Below are 15,657 nucleotides of genomic sequence, written 5' to 3'. Positions count from 1 at the left end.
GGAAGAATAAATAAAACAAAGATTTTGTTTGCTGATGACATTGTAATGCTATCATAGACAGCACAGATGTTGGAAGATAAGTTGAACAGAATGGACAATGTCTTGAAAAGAGGTCATAAAATGAACACAAAAAAAGTAGTGGAGCATAGTTGCACTGAAGTATGTGATGACAGAATTGAATTAGAAAATGAGAGGAGTTTTGCTATTTTGGCAGCAAAATAACTGACAATGCCCAAGGTAGAAAGGATATAAAGTGCATTGGGGGAGAGAAGCATTGCTAGAAAACAAAAATTTTGTAACATCAAATACAATTTTAAATGCAGGGAAGGCTTTTCTGTTGTCTTGCACAGAAAGTGAAGCATGGATGATAAACAGTTAAGAAAAGAAGGCAAAAGAAACTAGAAATGTGGTTCTACAGAAGAATTCTTAAGATTAGATAATTTTATTAGATGTGTTTATTTACTGAATAGAACTAATAAGAAGCCACTGAATCACATCGAGGAGAAAAGAAATTTATGGCACAACTTGACTACATTATGGACACAGCTTGAGGTATCAAGAATCTTAAATTTGGTAATGGAAGGAACCGTGGTGAGCAAAAATTGTAGAGGGACACTAAGGCTTGTTTTCAGTAAGTAGATCAAAGTAGATGTGGATGAAGATGCTTGCATAGCATAGATACCATGGAAATATGCATCAATTGAGTCTTTGAACCAAGTACAACAACAATAATATAAAAATGATAATTACAGAGGATGAATATGACATGGTTAGAAGAATAAATACTAAAAATTCACACATAAGATTTATGTTTTGGTCACTTAGCACCTCTCTCACCTCACCTCCAGTAAGGTCTTGTAGGAGGTGTGTTTGAAAAGTAAGGGCCATTTGTGTATATTTAAATACTGGCAGCTCACAATAATACATGCCATAGAATGATAATTTATAAACCCACTGAGTCAATGTTTTGATTCATTACTCATCTGACTGTGTGAAATCATTTAACAATAGCTTTCAAAATAGTTGCTCCTGCAAGTTATGAGTTATGGAAAGGTTAGGCAATGATGCTTGAACTTTAAATCTTGCAGTAGATATGTTTGTAATGAAAAGCAGAGTGGCAGTGACATTATGCAACAAATGGAAAAAAAACCGTACTCTGGTTGATGATTCACAGTTGGTTCTCCAGCTGATGAATTTCCTCATGCTTCACACACCATTGTTTACATCATGGACATAGTCAGATATTCCAAATTACATGTAAGGTGAGTACCAAAAATGCTTATCAATCAACACAGAACATCAAGTAGTTAAAACAATGGCTTGGTGGACAATAGTTTGAAGCTCAAGAGGCACTCAAAACTACCATTGTTAACTTGTTCAGTTCACTGGTGGAGATTTACATTGCAGACAGGTTGGAGTAACTAATGCAACATTGTTAAAAAAGTTTGAAAAAATAAATATATATGTGAAAGGTCTATTACAGAGATATGAGCCATACTGCAAGGGGTTGGAAGCAGGGGTGGAGTAGGGATGGCCAAGGATTGTTATAGGTTGGGTGGGTGGCAGAATATCATTGTGAGACGGATAGGTGTCCCATAGATCCTCCCACTACCACATACTCCATTCCTGTCACTGGCATCTCCTACCCAATCAAAGGCAGGATCATCTATGAAAGCAGCCATGGGATCTAGAACCTGAGTGTGAAGAGATAGCTGCACTACCCATTTGCTGAATGTGCTCCCCAACACCATGTGCTTCATCATCTGAATGACTTGATTCAGAACCTGTGCAATCTTGATCTTGATTTTTTCTACCAACACCAGCTTTTCTGAATTGCGCAAGTGGGAACTCTCCCTACAAAACATCCTTTGTTCCTGTAACCCCACCCCCCCAAGCCTAAACCTTTGCTAGTCCCTGTCCTCCAACCACCTATCTGCTTTCCTGATCCCATTCTACATGATTTTTATTCATAACACTCCTACTAGTCTTTTCCTCGTCTCTAACCCTCACCCCACCTGCTCCTCACATCAGACACAGTTGTAACTGGCAATTAGTGCCTGGAGATAGTGGCCATGTTTGTGTGAGTTGTTGTTGTTGTTGTTGTTGTTGTTGTTGTTGTTGTGTGAATGTGTGAGTGATCCACTTTTGAAGGAGGACTTGGTTCGAAAAGATACATAAAACTTGGGGTAAACTTTGGCTTACAAAGCAAAGGCACCAGTTGTATGTTGCCTGCTTATGTGGTTGCCAGGAGGGGTCTACCTAGTGCAACTAGGTAGCTCACCCACTCCTTTGTTCATTACATACCCAATGTGTGATAAATTGATATATCAACAACACAGCAACAAAAGGCATTTTGCTTCTTCACTTCAACAGTAGTAATTTCAGTTACAATTGGCCTGGCCGACTTCAACGAGAGTATGGCACTGCACCTCCTACAGCTCAAAGTATTTGGTGATACAACCAAGAGTTTGAAGATAAATAGTTGGTTGTTAAGTACAAACCTGTGCTTGGCTCTCCTCTTCCAAGAACTTTGGGTGAATTATGACATGCAAAGCAATAGCAGTGAATGAATTAACTATAGACATGCTAGCAAAAATATGGGATGAGTCTGATTACAGCCTGAAAGTTTGGTAAATGTCCGGTGAAAAGCTCACTGAAAATTTAAGAAAAGAAAATGAAAAGTATGACTCTAAACATAATTGCAGAATGTACTCCAAAGTTGTGCGTGCAAGCAGGTAGAAGTTTTACTCTTGCAAAGCTGACCTTTTTCTGTAAATAAAAATTATGTAACTATAAACGTAAGTTAAAATTTATGCAGAGTTTCTATCGTCATTCATGTAAAAGGTACAGTCTTGTGAAAGTGAATGAATTTTTTTAACACATCCCGCACTGATCAGATCAAAAATAAATAAATAAATAAATAATAAGGTTATAATAGAGGGAAACATTCCACGTAGGAAATATATATCTAAAAACAAAGATGATGTGACTTACCAAATGAAAGTGCTGGCAGGTCGACAGACACACAAACAAACACAAACATACACACAAAAAACTCAAGCTTTCGCAACAAACTGTTGCCTCATCAGGAAAGAGGGAAGGAAAGGGGAAGACGAAAGGAAGTGGGTTTTAGAGGAGAGGGTAAGGAGTCATTCCAATCCCGGGAGCGGAAAGACTTACCTTAGGGGGAAAAAAGGACAGGTATACACTCGCACACACGCACATATGTCTGCTTGTGTCTGTATGTGTGGATGGATATGTGCGTGTGTGCGAGTGTATACCTGTCCTTTTTTCCCCCTAAGGTAAGTCTTTCCGCTCCCGGGATTGGAATGACTCCTTACCCTCTCCTCTAAAACCCACTTCCTTTCGTCTTCCCCTCTCCTTCCCTCTTTCCTGATGAGGCAACAGTTTGTTGCGAAAGCTTGAGTTTTTTGTGTGTATGTTTGTGTTTGTTTGTGTGTCTGTCGACCTGCCAGCACTTTCATTTGGTAAGTCACACATCTTTGTTTTTAGATAAATAAATAATAAACTTGATTAAGGTGTGTACCTGAACATGTTGATGATTGATTCTATTGTTGAAATATCTCATGGCCTTACAAATACAAATTACAAATAACAATCTCATTCACTTTAAATTACTTACAAACTGGTGTTCACTAAACTTTGAATGAAGCTAAAAGTTGTTAAGACATAACTCTTGGTAGAAAATTTTTTGTAACAGCATAATTACTAAATCATTTGCTGCAACACATCACCCCATCTACTGTTGTTACATTAAAAACAATTGTTTTACTTTCCATAACAGAATTTGCAGCAAGTACATTTTCTTTGTGCAAGAACAGAACTGGGCCAAATCACATTGAAAATATACATACTGTGGATGCAAGCATGCTTCCGCCAAACCAAACTGCATATCTCTGCATGTGATGCGACACCACTTGCACGTCTATAGGTTTTGGCTGAAAAAAAAAACAAAGGGAAAGAGATACTTAGAATATGGTAAAAAAAAAATGCATAAATTTTTAGAGCAATATCAAAAGATATTTGTGGTTCACCTTAGTATAATAGCCTTGAACTATCAGGAATGGGATGTTTGAGGCTCTGTTTTACAAAGCATCACATCTAAAAGAATATAAGATATTACGCAAGATGAAATTGTACAAATTTTAAGCTGAACAATGCAGATAATCAATGTGAACTGCTCTCTCTCTCTCTCTCTCTCTCTCTCTCTCTCTGCTTCATCCTACTTGATAATACTACAAAAGAACCTATCCTTGAGGAAACATGGAAGAAAACAGTTTTGAGTAAAGTAGAAAACAAGTGAGGGACAAATGCTGTTTTTGAAGAGAAAGAAAGAATAAATTGATTAACCATATGTCAGAATACGTATCAAATAATTTAACAAGAAATGAAGATGAAGCAGATGAAGATTAAAAAGGAGGTGGCATTCTGCAAGAAAAACTTAAGGAAGCTCTTAAAAACCTATGACGGAGCAAAAGCAATGGGCACTGATGACATTCCTGCAGCACTAATCACGAGATATTGGTGGCAGCACGAAAATAATTCTGCTGAAATTTATCAGATCCTTCTATAACACAGGAGATATAACCTGACTTCCAAAAATGCATCATGCTTCCCATACTGAAAAAGGTGACAGCTACAAAACTTAGCAGTACCAAAACTTGCACCTAATATCACATGCATAAAAAATTCTGAGGAGAGTGGAAGACAAGGTGGAGGGTACGCTAATTAAAGATGAGTTTGGATTCAGGAAGGGATTAGGAACAATAGTGGCCATTCTGGCACTGAGACGTCTTATCAAAAAGCAATTACAGAAAAATAAACCAACTTATATTGCTCTTTTAGATCTGCAAAAATACTTGTGATAACGTTACCAGGTGACAAGATGCTAGTGCTGAAGAAACTGGTCTAAAATACGAAAACATGCTGGTGATACTCAGATTCCATTAGAACAAAGTGGCTGTGATTAGGAACAAGGAACAGAAATTAGAAAAAGGGTGATGCACAGATGGTATCTCTCCTCTTATATTCACAGGTCTACATCCAGGAAACTAAACACCCAGTTCATGAAACAGATGGTTTGGAGCCCAAAGACTGTAGAAGTTCGTCAGCATAATAAAAAAGAATTTTGGTAATCAGTATGTTATGACAATAAATGAGAGAGAGGCTAAAGCGATGGTATACTGTAATGAAAAAGAATATGAACCTATAATAATGAGGACTAGATGAAAGGAGTTAGAAGCGATAGAGGAATTTATCTATTTGGGATGCAGTATCACAAGGGATGGTAGAAGCTAGCAAGAAATTGTGAACACAGAACAGCAGGCCAAAATTGCATTTAATTTGAGGAAGAACATACCTCACCAGGACCAACATCAGTCTGGAAATATGCAAACAGATCATGAAAGAATTTGTTTGGTGTGTGGTCCTATATGGGTGTGAAACTTGGATGATAAGACAAGAGAGACAATGGCTAGAAGCCTTAGAACAGACAACGGCAACCTTTGGTGACCTAATAGGTGGATTAACATACTCACTGAAGACTAGAATGGCAGATTTTCTGACCACCTTAAAATGGCGAAAAGGGGACATTTTGACCCCACGTGTAATATTTTCATATCTGAGTTTTAGTGTTTGCTAATCCATACATTTTGTCTAGTAACAATAATTATTAGTTACTTATTTACTTCAACAATAAAATATCTGATAAATTTATTGTTGCTAATAAGTTTCCTTAACTATAGATTTTCATTTATTAACTATTTGTACAACCTTCCAGAAACATTCAGTATATTTGGTCCATTACTCTCGCTTATTTCCTACACACAGCTTTGTATTACTTTCCTCTCAAGTCACTGGAATCTGCTAGACACACTTAGCACAGCTGATTTCTGTTTTACGCACGTATTTTCCATACATGGCTTTGTGGCACTTTACACAGTTTTTGGTGGTCTTGTTACCCTTTCAGAGGCTTACTGGGCACTTCCTACACTTTCTACGTGATTTCAGTCTCGTATCCTCTTCCTTTGCCTGATGTTCTTTTGTTCCCTTGAGTTCACTAGATGAAGTATGAACTACTTCCTTTTAATTTTCTTGTTCATTATTATGTTGTAGATGACCCACACATCCACTGCTGCCATGCCCAAGATACTGCAGACTATATGCACTGGCCACCTTCTACATGCAGCCTTTGTAGTATATTTACTGGTCACTTGCTCAACCACATCCACCCTATACTTAGTTGCATTGTAGAATATAATGGTTTCAGGTTTCTTCTTTCCTTGTATACCATCATGGTGCAGTCTGTGTTGTCACTATAGTACATAGTGTCTAGTGTATTTCAGAATTGGCCTTCCTTACTTCACCAGGGATTTCATGACAGATCTTGTTCACTGTACCAACTAATGAAGTTTTCTTTCCTATGAGTTTCTTAGCAAGTTGCAGAGACGCAAAGAAGTTGACTGTCATTACATTTATTCATTGATTTACAAACAGCTCCATGGGACACAGAACGACATGTGCTCAAAGTGGCTGCTTCTCTTCATGCGTGTCCTCTTTGCCGAGGTATGGGAAAGCATTACATATATGCTTTGTCATTAAATCGACAGCCAACCAGAATTGAGTAAGAAAAATGGAAAAGGATGTAAGTGCCGAAAATTAAAAAAAAGACTTATGGTAAAAGGGTTGTATAAGCCAAGCATAATGAAACGAGAAAAAGTTGCAAGTGCCAGAAAAATTCCTACTAGTTTCAAGAGCAGTTTGAAGATAGCAGCACTGTGCAAGTGCCAGCAGGGCTGAGACGGGAAGGTATGTAAGTGCCACCGCCATGTTATATGTGCCTCAGCTACACAGTTGCTTTAGTTGGTGACAGTACATTGACATGGCACTGATTTCCGTCGTTTCACATGTGCGTTTTAGAGCATTCTCCGGTTGTGTGTTTAGTGTGCCAACCAGAAAATGGAAAAGCCTGTTAGGAAGAAGGTGCTTGTTCGTAAGAGACGTGAAGCAAGAGAAAAGGGCCAGCCGTACATTAACAGTCGTGAAAAGAGATACCTGCAAAACAACCACCAGCAGAACAGGCAAGCTGCTCCTGTATGTACAAGTGTAAAAACATAAGCAGTGAACAAAAACAGCTATTGTTTTTGGAGTTTTATAAAGTTGATGAAGAAAGCCAAGGAACATATTTGTTGAATCATATTCAAATGTTATCTATTGGTCGCATATGTCAAGTGCAGCAGAAAGTATGCAGACTTGTACTTTTGCTTATAACATCCCCGATGGTACTGGGAGAAATATACAAGTGTGCAAAAAAACCTTCAAAGAATTTTTTTCTATATATGAAAGGAAATGAATTGTTTTACAAACAAAAAAAGAAATCAGGTTGCTTGGTTTTTGAGGACAAAAGACGAAAAACACCTGCATCAAATGCACACAAGTTTAAATTTACAGAAGATACCATATAAACTCATTCCTCAGATACGAAAGTCACTACAGCCAAAAAAAATCAAGTAATGAGTTTTTATCACCTGATCTAAATAAACACCAAATGTTTACTTACACAACCTTATGCATGGACCTACAAAAAGTTATGTTTGTTCCAATGCTTACACATAGCACTATGTTTTATTGTAGACAGCTATCTTGCTACAATCTAGGAATCCATGTTGGAGACAATGGCTCTGCTTATACGTGTATGTGGCATGAAGGTATTGGAGGCCGTGGCGCTAATGAAATAGCTTCTTGTTTGTCCAAAGTTGCTTCTACTGGAGGCCATTTTCCTCATAAAATTGGTGCGATAATTGCGGAGTGCAAAACAAAAACCAGATAATATTAATGTCTATTATTTATTTAGTCCACAAAGGAATTTATCGTTCAACTGATGTGAAATATCTTGTAAGTGGACACAGCTACATGAGCTGTGACCGTGATTTTGGGGTGATTGAGAAAAAACACAAAGCTACGAAAGCGATAACACCTAAAGGTCTTGAAGCGTTAGTTGCAAGTGCAAAACTGACAACACCTTTTACTGTAGTATATATGAATACTGATGACTTCATAGATTTTAAAGGCCTTGCTAAAGACCACCTAAATACAAAAGATCTGGCTATAAGTAAAATTTTCCACTTCTGCATTTCCCACAAGAATCTAGCACAGTGAAATCGGCATCAGTTTTAGGTCTTGAAGATGACGTTATGGTAACTTGGAAAATGTTGATGTTTTAAAGAAAGATGCTAATCTTGACAATGTACAGGGTATTCATGACTTACCAAAAATACACTTTAAATCCAAAATCTCACAAGAAAAGAAGAATGATCTTTTGGGAATGACGGATTATATAGAGAAAGAATAATACAAGGACTTCTACAGAGCCCTGTTGGAGAACAAAGATGAAGAGGCCTGCAACATGGAGGTGTAGGAAGAAGATGAGGAATAGGACTGCTTGGAGGAAAGAAGTACAGTACTAAAAGTTTATTTCGATTACTACATGCAGATAACTTTGAATTTGATTTCTCGTATATATACGTGTTTTTACAATAAAACTGATTTAGTCAAAAACAATCAACTGTATCATAACGAATTTCAAAAGTGAATAAAATCAAAATATCGTGTATATAGCTGAGAAACCCATAATAAATTTAGACATCTGATTCAGTTTTTGGTTTTCAGGTGGCTTATACTTACCGATGAAATATGAAGCGGAATAAACTGCTTCAAAAAACCATCCAAAATTTCATTTTATGCCTTTTCTATATTAGCCTAGGATTGAAAGAGTAAAATTATGTGTAAAGTTATTAAACGTTCTCAAAACTGCAATGGACTTACTATCTTTTTTTAACATAAACCCTTGACTTACATCTTTTCACAAACTTAGTAAGGCACTTATAGCGTTTTCCAGAAGACGAAAGGATGGCACTTAACTTCTTTTTCCACATAAGTCTTGTTCCCTTTATACATATTCATAAAAAAAACTGTTTTCATGCTTTGTAGAGGTATTTTGATATACACATTAATTTCATAAAATTAATATAACCATCCAATATTTAAGACATATTTATTTCAATATTAAAAATTTTAGTTTGTGGCACTTGCATCCTATTCCATTTTTTATACACAATTTGAGACCATATTTGTCTGGTATGTTGGATATGAACTGAGTGAACCTGCATCTTGTTTTTCTTGGTAATAGCTGCTCATCAATGTTATATTTTCTTCAGTGTAGTAAAACTGAATACTGTTTTCAATGACCAAAAATGGAGATATCTGAGAAACTCTTGAAACCTGTGCCTCAGTATTATGTCCTTGATAAAAGTAGGCCCACAACAGCAGCACAACCAGAGATCATCCACAGACATATCTTTTGTACAAATGACGCCCCGAGCATACATTACGGTTTCTCGAGTGACACAATCCAGTCATTGCTTTTTAATACTTTTCGAGCATTTGATTCTGTGTATTTGTGTGCTGTACCACTGCTTCGTCAAAAATAAGATGGAAGGCACTGGTAACAGAGTCGTTTCGTTGTTTCCTTCAGAACGTTCACAGCTGACATTTTTCCAGATGAAAAACTGGCATCTCTCATATGGTTCCATCCCTAGAAACAATCTTTGTAGACACTACCAACTGTGCCTGTTGTGACGCAGGTGGTGATGATTGACACGGATCAGCATGTAAATCCTCTTCCACTAATTGCTTCCCATTCACAATGTCTTCATCTTCTGTTGCCTCAGGTACATAATCACTATCTTCATCAGTGAAGTCAATTGATGATTCAACATCGAAATTCTCTAAGAGATGTGACACTTCTTCAAAGTGCACGCTGATGATACACGAGTGAAAATGTTTTGCGGACAATGACTATTACCTGAATGACACAGGATAAAAATGTAGTAGACTGAAATTTACATATGTCAAGTTGCAACAATGAGCAGCAACTGCGCTGCATGACTGGTGACTGTTGTTACTTTACTGTCCGATAATTTAAATATCTTCATAAAATAAATTACAGTGGGATCAAACTGACACCCCCCGCCGTTACAGGTACATCAGATAAAATATTTAAAGAATTGTAAATCCTATACATCAACGTAGAGAGGAGAAAAAAATTAGGAAAAATCATATGATTTCATTAACAAAGTAAATAAGTTGGATATTAAAATGAAGGAAAAAGTTTGAAAGGCATCATTTTGACCACTTTCGCCATTCTAGTGTTAAGCTCGCGCACTGTTTCATTACGCGATGCAACGTCAGTGCTCCTAACACATAGTCAAAACTATAGTGCTCATGATTTTAATGTTTACAGGGCAAATAGCACCATGACACACGACACACCAACAAATTATCCCTTAAAAGTCGCATTACTGAGTGTACATTAATTTCATGTCCACCCCATCTTCAGTTGTTTACATTTATTTTGTTGTGAACATTGTTCCTTTACTTACAATGGTTTACATTAGCTCTATTACAACCTTCCACTGCAAAATTCTGCAATGCCACTAGTAAAACGCGCGCGCGCACACACACACACACACACACACACACACACACACACACACACCTACGTTCATGACCCCTAAATAAATGTAAACATCTGAAGATAAGGTGCCAAGCATCTTGACATGTCATCATGGAAAAATATACTGTTATAAAAGAATCTGGTAGCAGCTAATTAATTGTAAATGACATTTAATTCTAAAAGTTGCAGTGTTTTAATATGTCCACAAAAGACAAGAATTATTTACTAACATTAATACGAGAACAAATAGAAAACAAAATAAAGCAATGAGACAGGCAATCTCAGTCAACAAGCAATGGAATAACTTTAAGATTTTTGGCCATCTGAGTGTTTGAAATTTAGTGCATTAATATCCTCAAACACTACTAGCAGCAAGTAATTTTTTAGTATATGTTCAAAAATACTTTTGATTGCCGATTGCATAGACATGAGTTGTTTCTGTAACATTAAACAAATTATGCCATCATTTCTCTGTTTGCTTTAAAATATTTGAAAATCTAAATCGCTAGAACTTAACATAGAAAGGCTATATTATACAAAAGCCTAACTTTGCTAGGCTAGCACTTGAATGCATGACTGTCTGGACCTGCCAACCACTGTTGGCAAGCAGGGTGCACTCAGTACTGAGGCAACTGAGGAGCCACTCGATTGAGAAGTAGTGGCTCTAGTCACAAAAACTGACAACAGGTGGTGGAGGGCGGTGTGCTGACCACATGCCCTTACATATCTGCAACCAGCAATGCTTATTGGTTGAGGATGACACTTTGGTCAGTCAGTTGATACCGTTGGGCCTTACAAAGCCTGTTCGGACAGTTTGTACAGGTGGAGTACAATCTGAGCATCTCTCTCTCACGAATTCCTTCTGTGGGCTAAATATTTGGTGCTACATAAGGAAGAAGATCAGCTGGAGAGAAAAGAATTATCAATGAAGATGTCCTGTGAAGAGTATAGGCAACCAGATATCTCCGGTGGCACATTCAAACAAGATACGACAAATTCTTAGGACAAATTTTAAGACACAATAATATGATCAGAACAGGATCAGAAGAGTTACTTAGCAAAAGGAATAGTAGTTAAGTAAAACCATCGCTGTCATACATGCAGCATCTTTTAGGTGATGAGGGATGTGCTACGTATGCAGAAATTAATAGGAAGGCATGTGCACTGCTACAAACCAACCTCACAGTTGAACACATTAAAGGAGAAAAAGAGGAGGCACAGAAAATGTGGGCATAGTCAAAATACTACCTGTGGTCAAATCCGGCTAAATACCGTATGCAGAACAGTGTGTCTAAGTGCTAACTAAATAAGTAGCCTAATGCTTTATAAAGGTACAATGTGAATAATAAAATTATGTTATAAATACTCTTATGTCACTATTTACAGCAATGAAGTACCATACATCCTTACCTTTATTCTCCCACCACTGAGCACTTCACTTAATTTTAATCTGGCATCAACTGTTCGTTTAATATCTCTTTGTAAACGTCTTCCAAAGTCTCGAAACATAGTGGAACCTCCAGAAAGCACAATGTTATTGTAGAGAGGCCTTCGTACATCAATAGGGCAATTCTGAATCACAGTATCCACCACTTCGGAAAGTGGCATAGTAAAGTCAGGGTTTGAAAACTGTAAATGAAATGCAAATATAATGTGTGAGAACATAACAAAAACCTGTCAGAAGTAGCCAAAACCCTAAATGTAATGCGAAATTTTTCTGTTCCCCCAGTTTTTAAAAGAGATTGATTGTGAAATATTTCAAATTCAAAAATAATACAAAAGCACATCATATGCTATTACACAATTTCATTGCAATGATCACAACAATTACAACCTAAGTAAAATAAAGATTTCCCTATATAAAAACTCCACAAAGCTCCAACAAAATTGTAATTGTGGAATTAAAAAGTGAAAATGTAAAGTAAAAGATGTAAAGGAAAAGCAACTCAAGTTTATTTCTAACAATAAAAAGAAACTATGGATTGTGTTATGCATAGTTTCTCATGTAATGGTACAGAGATCTCCAACTTAAGTTTGATTCAAACTAGAAAACCTAAGTTGTAGAAAATAAAATTTCATTTAACAGTAATATAAGCACTGACTCTTCGTAGCCCTGTTGTGTGTATTTGCATACAATAGACACATTTGGCATCACATTACAAAGTATTTCGATGACTGCAGGATCAAGGAATCAGTATGCAGTCTATATAACTCTTATCAGTAACTGACTTGCAGTATGTGAGCGTGCTACAAATAAACCAAGTACACAAACAAAGTAACCCAGACACACAAAGAATTTCAGAACACAATTTCCCTATCACTTCCATTTCATGCAATGGACGGAAAATATCATACTGACATTATTAATTCAGTGCAGGCATGTTTCTGCTGACGCCGTAACTTTTAGAAAATTTCAACATCATGGTCGTCGTCAATTATTTGCTATTTATACAAAACAAACAAACATGAATGAAACACACAACTTTAAATATATAGATAAATTCTAGTAATAATTCTAGTTAATACTGTGATAATAAAATAAAAAAATGTAACATAAAAATGGTCCTATGGACCACGTAAGATTTCAAAAAATAAAATGTCAAAAAAGATGCGGCGGCATGTTCCAGAAAGCACTGTCAAACCTGTTCGTAACACAGTCATGATTACTGTTACAATAATGGCATATCATTTAACTTTCCTCGCAAGCACTGAACAACACATTGACCACGCATGAATGATGTACCAGAGGCATGTTACATAGCCAGCAAATGTCACAGGCCAGAACTCATTCACAAGGGTGTGGATTCAAGCTGCATATTGCCTGATACACCCAGCGTCATACATGATTATAATACACAATAAATGTCATTCAAACTTAAGACAACCTTTCAATTAAAAGCATTAGGGCATATTGCAGTCAGCAGTGGCTGGACACAGCTTGCACTGATCAGCACATGCACAGTCGGGCACACATCACCATGGCAAGCATTAATATAAATCGTATAAATGCCTCCATACAAACATGCTATATATATATCTGATCACACTATCATGTCACAATTTTCCTGATTTCAATTGCAAGGTTATCAGGGAAGGGAGAGGGGGAGAAAGAGGGGGGGGGGGGGGCATATAATAAAAATCAGGACATATATTTGATACCAATGAAACAGAAGCAAGGAGGAAATTCATAAGTGCAGGTTTTATTGTTGCTAAGAAAATTAATAAACAGCATAATAGGTCTCAAACAGAATACTTTTGAAAATGTACAAAAGATATTCTATGGAATATATCCAAGTCCATCCACCAATGTGCACACATTCAGATGAGAAGGTAGGAGACTTCCCTCCATAAAGAGTTACAGAAATTGATAAAAGACGGAAAATTGCACTAAAGAAAGGCAATTGGGGATTTTGATGCAAAATAGTAGAACTCAAACTTAATAACACTTATGCAGTGAAAAACTATGGCAATGATACCAGAAATGACAGACGTCACACTTTATCAGAATTTGCCGAGAAAAATATCATGTCTCCTCTCAGCACATTCTTCCAGACGAAAACAAATGCCAAAGACCAAACAGAACTGAAAATAAAACTCACTATGTTTTATCCAGCAATAAAGAAACTGTACAGGATGTAATGGTACCAAGCCACTTCAGTATTTCGAGTGAGTATAAGATCTTTTACTGCAGAGTAAAATTCTTAAAAATACAAGAGGAAATAGACTCCATAGGTACAAATTCTAAAATTTAATTTTTGTGCTCTGTATCGGAAATAGAGAAGCATCGAGAATAGCCTGGCATTTGCTGAAATGAGTGCAGGAAACCAGGTTGCCTGGTTTACTGACTAAAGGTTCAGATGTGGACTTGGCTGAGTTTGAGTAATCTTTCTGTCTTGTAAGCTACTACACTGCATAATTTCTATATAACAGAATTCTTTCTTATTCTGTATACTTTACATTTACAATGCTTACAATGCTTTCTTCTATTACCTTTCCTCATTTTCAATTTTTATCTGCAACCTAAATACTGTGCTAAGTAGCACGTCCATTCCATTCAACAGTAAATCTTCTACTGTAAGAATTTTCACACCTGTGGAACATAGCATCCGTATGTATTTTAACTGCTCTTTCATTCCTGCTCTAAAGTTTCTTTAATTTCTATCACTTGAGCAAGCTCTGCAGCCTAATATTTTTTGTCCATGTTTGACACTTTTATGGAAATCTTGCTGTTTATGACATGAACAAATTAATATCATTAAGTGTCAGTCAGACACATGACTGGTGCAATTGACTTCTTTAATTTGCTTGCAGCCCAGAATTTGGTTACAAAATCTGTCATCAACCATGATGTAGTCCTACTGGCAACCGTCATAGCTGTTAACCCCTGCCCCCCATCTGTCTGTCCACGTAACACACTGTCGAGTCACATTAATGTGACCACCTGTCAAAAGCCTGAATAATCACCTTCTGCACATCACTGCAAGACGTGGGAAAAGTCAGTGAGGTCATGGAAGGTACTGACAGGGATGTGGAGCCATGCTAACTCCAGTGCCACAGCCAGCTGCGCTAGGTTTCTCGACTGAGGATCTGTGGTGCATACACTCCGATCAAGATGGTCTCACAGATTGAATTTAAATCTGGGGTGTTATGTGGCCAGGAGAATACGGTAAACTCATCTTGGTGCTCTACACACCACTCTCATACATTGCGAGCTATGTAGCACATTGCATTTTCCTGTTGGAAGATCCATTGTGCCAAGGAAATTGTCCCCTAGGATAGACGTATACTTGTGTTGATCCACTGTCCCTTCCAGAATGACGAGATCACCCAGGGAATACCACAACAACATTTCCCAGACTGTAACGCTCCCTGCTCCAGCCTTGACCATTCCGACAATTGTTGCAGGGTTGTTTGCTTCAAATGTCTCATGCCACACACGCACACGGTCATCTATCCAATGGAACATAAAACATGATTCATCTGAAAAGACAGCCTATCGCCACTCAGTGGATGTCCGGTTGCAGTATAGGCATGCAAATTCCAGCCTTTATCATCAATGAACAGCAGTGAGCACGGGTGCATGAAACATGTGCTGAACAGTCATTGAGGAGATACTGTTGGTA

The 15,657-nt window shown here is 37.2% G+C and overlaps 1 protein-coding gene across 1 annotated transcript in view; it reads right to left on the bottom strand.

Annotated features, from left to right (window-relative positions):
• LOC124613247 (actin-related protein 3) overlaps positions 1 to 15,657 on the bottom strand; it is a 96,486-nt gene that overhangs the window by 21,087 nt on the left and 59,742 nt on the right. The window contains exons 6-7 of the mRNA XM_047141931.1: positions 11,945 to 12,163; positions 3,876 to 3,959 (exon numbers count right to left, since the gene is read on the bottom strand). Of these exons, the coding sequence (XP_046997887.1) occupies positions 3,876 to 3,959; positions 11,945 to 12,163 (303 nt within the window). The remainder of the gene's footprint in view (positions 1 to 3,875; positions 3,960 to 11,944; positions 12,164 to 15,657) is intronic.

Source organism: Schistocerca americana, chromosome 4 (genome assembly GCF_021461395.2).
Source record: "Schistocerca americana isolate TAMUIC-IGC-003095 chromosome 4, iqSchAmer2.1, whole genome shotgun sequence".
NCBI lineage: Eukaryota > Metazoa > Arthropoda > Insecta > Orthoptera > Acrididae > Schistocerca > Schistocerca americana.
Note: the sequence above shows the minus strand (reverse complement) of the source record. Positions and strands in the feature narration are given on the sequence as shown.